Below are 9217 nucleotides of genomic sequence, written 5' to 3' on the forward strand. Positions count from 1 at the left end.
CATGAATGTGGAACTATATATAGTTAATTATAGCCTCAATTGCTTATCGACCGTGTCAAGAAATCGTTCGTTGGGATCCATATTACATCTACAGGTGCGTCCCACTTGACGCTACAAATGCTTCGAAGTATTCGTATTTGATTGATTAATTAGAACCAAGAATTTTATAGCCGATTTCATATATTCATAATCGAGTCTCACCAATCAAAACAGAGTATTTCCATCCCAGCAAATAATCTTAAGGCCTTGCACGTATGTACATGTTCACAATCGTAATCGTAAAATTTCGACCAATCATATTGTTCAAATTGGTCGTAACCGACCGAATTAACCAATCGTATTGCTCAATTTCTTATGCAAGGTCTACAATGTCAGCAGGAGTATCGGAGTAAGGAGTAAGAGTAACAATTGATCAATTAAAAACTGGTAGTAAACGAAATGGGCAAACCTTATTTCATATTTCTTACTTTCATTTGCAAGAGAAACGTATTCGCAAATTCTATTCTTACAAAAAAGTTGAAAATTTATTGGTATCGTATGGCTTTTAACCAATAAACTTGCAACTTTTCTGTAAAGACCCTCACACATGAATTGACATAACCATAACAGTAAGGTTTCGACCAATCACGTACTTGAATTAGCCGGTTACGGCAGGTTACGGTTATGGTCGCCCAATCCGACGCGTCAAAACCTTACGTTATGGTTGTCATTTCATGTGTGAGGGCCTTTAGAGCGGGTATTTGCGCATACGTTTTCTTGCGAATGAATTCAAGAAACGAGCCCGTTCCCACACGAAAAAAGAATATATCCATCTCTCTGTTGATTCTCCCTGCGCGCGTCGCGATGCACCAAGGCCCCGCCATTAATACAAGGTCTATGGATGGCCCTTAGTGACGACAGCACCTCGCAACGTATTCGAGAACTAGAATTATTCTTGTACAGCGACTTGCCACTCTGTGTTTTTTATTCTTCTATATCATTTTTCTTGCTTAAAAGTATAATTCATTACTATCGAACTTTTGAGAAATTGAAAAAGAAATGAGAATACTAACTCGAAAACACGCTGAATTAGCAACGAAGTGGTAAGTCCTTCACTTTTTTGGTGCATTTAGGCTTCGACACAGTCTCAACTGATTGCGAGTAAATCTGATCACTTGTATTAACAAATGACAGCACTTAAAATAAATATGATAACAAGATTTTTATTTTTATAAAATTTCTTTCCTATCACAAAAAACCAAGACATTTGTATTCCAAGTACTTCAATAATGCATCACATATCAGATGTTCTATCAAGGTTATAGTGATTCTCTCTTGTTTTCCAGGATTCCAACTGCAATGGCTTATGGGGCTGCTGGATCGTTATCATTACTGTATTTTACAGACTGGAAAGCAGTAGTGCGATATATTCCATTCTATGGTAGCAAGTTTCAAGAACAAGAATAAGCTATAGGATTCCTCAAGATTATGTAATAGTCTTATTGAAATGATAGAGACTACGTTATACCATACTATATTTATGTTTTTTCTGTTTAATTAAATAATAAGTTATTAATAAACGTATGTCAAACTGGTGATGACATGCATTCATCAAAACTTAGTCTTTGCTCTGCTGTTCGGAGGCTCTTTTCATGCGTTGCTCGTAAACGAAGTTTGCATGTTGCTCTGCCCTGTGGGCTTTCTGCATTTTGAACCATGGTTGTATGCCAAACCTGCAAAAAAATTAAGATAAATGATCTGACATCCATTTTACTTTGGTGTTCAATAAGTATTTTATAAAAATAGAACAAAAGGTGCTTACTTGAAACCTATTATACTAACAGCGATGCTAAATCCTATGAATCCCCAACGGAAGCCTTGATTAGCCAGCAGATTCTTGCTTTTTGTTAACAGACTATAAGATGTTCGTTACAACATATGTTATATTTTAAATGAGAAGAAAGTTGCTTGAACAAAGTCTACTTATCCAATCAAACCTATTTATTTTGAAAACTCCTTTTTTCAAAACTAAGTAAATAATAAGAAACCTTACAATACCTTTACTTTTTTAATATATTAATTTCAATTTTTTATTACGAAGTGTCGCTATTATTAATATTATCATTTGTTTGTTAAGTTCAGATTTGATCTGTTTTATCGTTCGTTACTATATAGACAACTAAACTTGGTTTTGCACCACATGTCATGTTTCCTCTTAATTAATTTTTTTTTAACTAAGAAAAAAATAACAAGAAAAGAAACGAAATACTAGTTTTTAATCCTACATGTTGATAGAGTGCAAGGAAATTTTTAAAAGGGATATGGATCATAAAAGTCATGCGATATTAAACTTTGCGAAATATTGATAATATTGATTATCATTATTATATACAATAAAGATAATTAAACGTTATGTATAAAAATAAAATATATATTGTTTAATATAACCGGTGTATAGGTTATGGGCAGACTAATTTTAAAAAGATTTACTTGATTACCTCATTTAACATCAATTCTTTTTCGCGTTCTTTCATATGATCCTTCAACAGACCGTTCCAACTATAAATACCAGTTCCCAGTCCTAAAGCTACTACGATAAAAATCTGATCCTTGGTTAACCCTCGTGGTACTCTGATTCTCATGTTAAATCTTATGATCGCAGACGTTGGATGTGGACATATACGTATATGTACATATACCAGGTATGTAAACACCAAACTTCAGAGCCATATAAATTATTTCATTTGTACCTTATCACAAAGATTTTGGATTGCTTTATAAATCAGCTATGTAAATAACAAACAATAAATAATTTGTTCCTAAATTATATAAATTTTATTAAAATACAATTTTATTAATGACAATTTTTAACTATCTATAAAATTACATTACAATTATTAGGTGATCTGGTAAGTTAGATTCAATCAAGAAAGAAATCCTTAAATTTTACCAACATATTTATAAAACTTTTTGAAAGTATTTAATTGCATTTTGAAGATTTCCTGCAATGACGCTGGTAACGTACGAGATAAAAAGGCGAGCCCATGCTGATCACAGATGCTAATTAATTGGCACAGAGATTCTTCTAAAGCCATCTGCAACAAAAATGATAAATGTTAAATTAAAAACAATTTAATGAGAGAATGATTAAAAATAAAGATACTACCACCTTAATGTAAGATGGTATAGTGCCTTCTGCAATCAATTGCAATAAATCGGCGATTACATAGGGACTTATTCGAATCATATCTTTCTTCAATTTTATCAGTCTGCCTGTAAATCTAAGAGAAAATGTCTATCACTTCCTTATCAAAGATTTGTTTTTTATTCCTGCACTGCTGCACTAGTGCAATAAGTTAGAATGAGAAAAAATATATTTGTCTTATTCTAACTTATTGCACCAGTGCAGCAGTGCAGGAATAAAAAACAGACCTCAAGTCATTTTATGACAATAAATTTCAGCAAAAAATACTCATGATTGCATCAATACTATTGATACACAACATGTATATTTTATTTAATTGAACTTACTTTGTGATATCGAGCGCGATACAGCGAAATCGATGCTCCTCGAATTTATCGGCTACATTTTTCGATGCATGAACAATAATATTTACTATTTGTCTATACAATAGCAATAAATTTGGTAATCTATCTGTTAGTAAGTTTGTTTTGAACTTTATCAGTGTGTTACATATAGTAAGTACCGCTTCACACAACGATATATTCGCCTTATCAAGTGACTTTAAACTGACGAGTGTAATAAGATCGACTGTAATATCAGGAATAAGTAAATACTTGGCACAGATTACATCGTGAGATAAACGCAACAATTCTGACCAATATCCATCTGGAACATCCAACATCAATACAGTTTCGAACAGATTGTTGATCGCATTTAAACGCACTCTATTATATTTATTATGTTTAACATCCATATCATAAAATCGTGTAACATTTGTTTTTATTATACTGCTCCAAATGTTAAACAGATTTGTCCAAGCTGCTTCATCTTTTTGTGACAAGCTATTAAGCTACATGAATAAGAAATAAATTACAAGTTATATACAAATATTATTAATATAAACGCATTAATGCGAGAATATTACCATCTGATCGTGCAACAGCTTTGAAAGCTCATAAAATTCTTCTAGTTTGGTAGACGCTAATAAAAGTTTGATTAAATTCTTGTAAGGATGCTTTAATATTATAAACCATAAATTTTTTATGATCGTATCTTGGATTTCAAACATTTCACGATGTTGTAAAACAACAATAGATAATTGTACACCTTGTTGCAGTTCACTATTATTTGTATTATTTGTATTACTTAAATTTTCTCTTGCCTGTAACAAAAAATTATTTTATTTTGAGTTGTTCGAATGTTTTATATAAAAATTTAATAACTGAATTGCAAAACTTATATATAAAAAAAATATAATTCCTTTCATACATTACCTACCGTGAACAAATCTTTGAGAGTTAATTCAGTTAATATTTTCAAAGTGTCGGTAACTTTTCCAGTTTTTAAAGTTACTTTTAACACTGCTATTAAACACTTTATGTCCAGAGTGTCGTTTATATTCTCAGGTAACACTTTTAAAATGGCTTTAGTTAACTTTTTTTCTGCCTTTCTGAAAATGGCTTCTTGTTCAGTATCCAATTTTGGTTTCACAACCTCCATACATTCCAAAATAATGCACATAACTTCCTTACATTGAGCACTTTTCACGAGACTTTTTAAAGTTTCATATGATTTCACATTTTGAAGAGAGAGCTCACAAGCTTTTGAAAATGCTTTATTTTGTGCTAATTGGTTTACCAATATTTTTGGTTCTATATACTTGAATACGTCAATTTCTTTTTTTTCTAATAAATCTAGAACAAAATGTTTATTACATATTTTCATTGGAAATTCTGCACATATATGTCATATACATATAAACGGTAATTAAAATGTTAAAATTAAATATACAAATGTTAAAAAAATTCAATTACCTGAAAATATCATATTACATAATGCTGATACTTTGTCATTTTTTTCATATTTTCTACTAATAAAATATACAATCAAGAATATTAACATTCTTATGTTAGAACTGAAATATATTGTTGGTAAATGAAGAAATATTTCTAAATATAATTCAATTTTTAAAGTAATTGTATTTGTCGTTTGTAACCATTGTTTTTGAGATATCTGTTCTTTTAGAACTTCTAAGATGTCTAATAATTTATTCTCGTGGTGCCCGTTCTCCATCAACAGCTTCTAAAATTTTATCAGAATAATTATTAGAATATAAAAGAAGGAATTGTTTTATAATTATTAAAAAAAAATTCTCGATAGTATTAAATTATATGGTATTACTTACAACATTAACGTATTCGGTAATGGGTAATGAAAAACTTTGCCCAATTTGGACAAGAATGTGGCTTATGAGGCTCATTACAAATTGTCTGTTTTCTTGAAGGCATTCTTTATTCAATATGTTAAGCTGTTCATGAAAGTTCTGTTCATTCGATATTATGTCGGCCAACAATAAATACGTCACTTTTGATATGTCTTTGTCGTGTAATAAAGAAAGCGTACCTGTATCATGTTTCAAAACAATACTCCAGGAATGCTCAAAGCCACCTATTAAATCATGAAGTTTAATAGGTTTATTTGATACATCTAGCTTTAATCGATGCAAAATAAGTTTATTCTGAAATTTTGATATAAAAATATAGGCAATTAGTTCCTTGCAAGAGTATTAAAAAATATTTTATTTTCATAATCGAACACATATATTAGTTGAGGTCTTTTGCGCCCTCGACCGAATATACAATATATATTGACAAAAAGTTTTTTTTAATAAATAATATCTCTAAAAAGATACCATAACATTCTTGCAATTGTCTTCTCCGAAATTGGTAATCCTCTGAATTAATTGTTGCCAGGGATCATCTAAAATTGGAAATGGTAGATTTTTTGTTACGGTATCTTTCAATACGTAACATTTAAACATATTTTGTATTTCACTCAACGACTTTACTGCATTTAGCAGTATGATAATAATGGTCTCGTTATGGCTCAAACATAACGTTTTATCTATCAACAGTGATAATGCGTCCCTTGTTTCACTCAGGCCGTTGATAAATTTTTCATGAGTCGATAATAGTCTGGTATGTTCGAAAACCTGCATACTTTCAAACAATGTAATGAGCAATTCTACTGTTGCCTTCAATATTAATATGTTTTTACCTAAAATTTTTATTTAAAAAAAACTAAAGCAACTTATTTCTGATCATATTCACAATTTAGTTTTATTATTTAAAAAATAACAATCACTCATTAAAATAAAATATAAGATACTTACATGAAGTATTAGACTGCAGCAATTCCACACAATCTGTATTTAAATAATATATTAATGATTTTAAAGTCATAATAGTTTGTGAACTGGAAAAATTACTAATAGTTTTTGTCAATTTAATTTTAAATTTATCTGGGAAAAATGGAGACATGACTGCTTTATACGTTTCTTTTTTCGTGGCATGCTGCTTCAACGATATTAATAACTGTGAGATAAATTTTTGTTCCCGTCTCAATTTTGCACTGGAGTACAAAAGTGCAATTAGCAAGTTTGTATACTCAATGGTCTGTTCCTTCATAACTATCTTATTTAAGATATCTGTGATATTTTTCTCTATCAAAAGTGGATTAATATATGAAAGTTGTATGAGCACTCTGTAATGCACGCACGTTACATCATTTTCTGTTAAAATCTCGTTTATAAAATTCTGAAGATACTCTGTCAATGTGATGCCGTCTACAATATTATCGAAATCCAATACAGTGTCGTTCAGTAATGCAAGGAAAGAATCCAAAATCTCCCATTTGTATCTTCCAGAAGAATTTATCAGGTTTCTGAACAACACATCTATTGAAACAGCATCCGATTTATAAGCATGTATTAAAGTATGGAAAATAAACCGGTAGGTCAAAAGATTAGATTGAAGACTTGATGTTTTAGCACGTTCAGATAATATGGAAAACAAATCCGAAAACATTGCTTGGTCGCTTTCTTCAGTCTGCTTATTTTGCATGGATCTACTTTTTCTCAATAAAAACTGCTGAATGCACTTGGACGCTGCTATACTAAGTTGATTTGTATTATTGATACATGTGTAATCAATCAGAATGCACATAGGGTATAAAATATCCTGCATAAAAATTAATCTCAGTTCATCGTTTGCAGTAATCAGCTGTTTATGTATCTGCGTCAGACTTTTGATAGTGTTTATCATAACATTATTTTCTACAGATGATAATTTATTTGTTTCGTACAATTGATTGAATTCCTCTTGTGTTACATTGTTACAGCTGAAACGTTTTAATGCATCTAACAAAGTTTTTATCAATAGGCCTAGAATCTTTGGTTTGTGCATAAAATATTGCCGCATACTGTTGTTAGCAAAAACTAAATTGCAGCATTCAAGAACATCCTCATATATGTTCTCCATGTTATCTTTTAATGTTTGAATAAGCATATCAATTAAACATTGTTTTATATCACCCCTAATATTGACATAGTCATGCTTTAAACAGTTATTCAAAGTCTTCCAAGTATGTTGGTTCGTGGAATAAGTTTTGCACAGCCACTCTAGGAGCAAGTCCTCTTTTCGAAGAAGTGGTAAATCCATTGTATGAAACGCAGTTTCCGCTAGTTTTAATCGCTTCGCCAAAGGATAGTCATCCGAGTTCAATCGCTTTAATAGTTCTATAAAATGTGTAAATATTATTAAATGTACAATTAAAAAATTATTTATGTATGTGTGTAAAAGGTGCATTAATTATTGTTAAAATAAGTTACAGATTATGCAGTCACATGTCGACACATGTCTCAAAGACTTGTAAGAACTACGTTCACTTACCTCTTGATAATGCCATTGTAACAATTTTTATAATTTCTTTTACAGTATTTTTTACGTAAATGTTTTAGACTTAGACATAAATATATAAAACTAATATAACCATCGAATGAGAAACATATATATAATCCAGGTTGCAAGAGAATTGAGGTTAAATTTTTGTTTATGGCATAGGGCATGTTCATAGATGTGTTCAGTGTTTCGTTTCGTGCATGATAAGCCCGGATCTACAATAGGTGTAGTAAGCCTTATGCCATAAAAAACTGACCAATTATAATTGAATGTGAGAAGAATAAACGAATATAATTGGTTAATTCCTTAGGACTTAAAGCTTACTACACCTATTGTAGATCCGGCCTTATGCGCATCATGCGTTAAAACGGAACGCAGCCAATAACCTAGTAGCAGCCAATAATCACTTACATTCACCTTTATCAAAGTTGGCAAAACGATACTTGTCAATTGTCGCCACATCGGTTCCCTCAGAACGCTTATTTTCAAAAGCTGGAAAAATTATAACGCACGACAGAAATCGGATCAGTAATAAACACTTACAACAATTTTTATTTTTGTGTTTATTATCAAAAGAAGACTGGTTTTTTTTTTAATGTAAAAAATAAAAATTGTAAAATGTAAAAAATAAAATTGTTCTAATTAAATAAAATTATATATTTTAAAATATTTATTTATTTTTTAATGTCTAGCAATATCAGATCAATATTGGCAAATATCGATACTTTAAGACTGATGTATTGGATATATCGATACAAAAACAATCAATACGTATCAATACCAAGTATCGATATTTTTGAATGTATCGCGCATCCCTAGTACGCGTATCAAATAATAGGTTTGTTCTGGTTGCCTACACTTTTACACTTCTACGAAAAGTATAAGTTCTCATTGGCTGGTTAAAAATATAAACCAATAAGAACTTATATTTTTCGTAGAAGTGTAAAAGTGTAGACAAACCTATTAAATAACTAGTGAATGTGTTTATAATCATTGGTTGATCAGCTTAAATTCACTACTTTGGTCTGTTCTTTCTATCTGCACTGTTGCACTGGTGCAATAAGTTAGAATGAGAAAAAATATACTTGTCTTACTTTAACTTATTGCACCGGTGCAACAGTGCAGCTAGAAAGAACAGACCACTTGATACGCGTACCAAGTGCTCGATGTAAACTAAGGCTATGTCATTTCGTGTGCGCGATGGTCCTTAAGGCCCTCGCACAGACTTTTGTATAACGCATAACATAACTGTGTAAGAAATTTGATTGGTTGAATTTCTTATGCACTTTGCTTATGGACCAATCAATTTACTTAT

At 30.7% G+C, this 9217-nt stretch overlaps 2 protein-coding genes across 5 annotated transcripts; one reads left to right on the plus strand and one right to left on the minus strand.

Moving 5' to 3' along the window:
- Positions 1-907: 907 nt before the first annotated feature.
- LOC105834790 (cytochrome b-c1 complex subunit 10) lies at positions 908-1596 on the plus strand. The gene is made up of 2 exons (XM_012677515.3): positions 908-1082; positions 1326-1596. The coding sequence occupies exons 1-2, from the start codon at positions 1039-1041 to the stop codon at positions 1444-1446; spliced, it is 165 nt and encodes a 54-aa protein (XP_012532969.1). The 5' UTR covers positions 908-1038; the 3' UTR covers positions 1447-1596.
- Positions 1183-8087, minus strand: LOC105834789. Of its 4 annotated transcripts, none has more exons than XM_012677513.3 (12): positions 7894-8086; positions 6336-7739; positions 5856-6220; positions 5349-5681; positions 4978-5245; positions 4442-4857; positions 4089-4325; positions 3511-4013; positions 3149-3260; positions 2478-3074; positions 1802-1894; positions 1183-1712 (listed from the first exon to the last, which is right to left on the minus strand). In XM_012677513.3, exons 1-10 carry the CDS (start codon positions 7907-7909, stop codon positions 2919-2921), a joined length of 3810 nt encoding a protein of 1269 aa, XP_012532967.1. In that variant the 5' UTR covers positions 7910-8086; the 3' UTR covers positions 1183-1712; positions 1802-1894; positions 2478-2918. The 4 variants fall into 4 exon arrangements, with proteins under 4 accessions (XP_012532967.1, XP_012532966.1, XP_036139029.1 ...); XM_012677512.3 differs by having other exon boundaries at positions 3146-3260; XM_036283136.1 differs by lacking the exon at positions 4978-5245 and having other exon boundaries at positions 3146-3260; positions 5567-5681; positions 7894-8087.
- Between the last annotated feature and the right edge of the window lie 1130 nt (positions 8088-9217).

Source organism: Monomorium pharaonis, chromosome 2 (assembly GCF_013373865.1).
Source record: "Monomorium pharaonis isolate MP-MQ-018 chromosome 2, ASM1337386v2, whole genome shotgun sequence".
Classification (NCBI taxonomy): domain Eukaryota; kingdom Metazoa; phylum Arthropoda; class Insecta; order Hymenoptera; family Formicidae; genus Monomorium; species Monomorium pharaonis.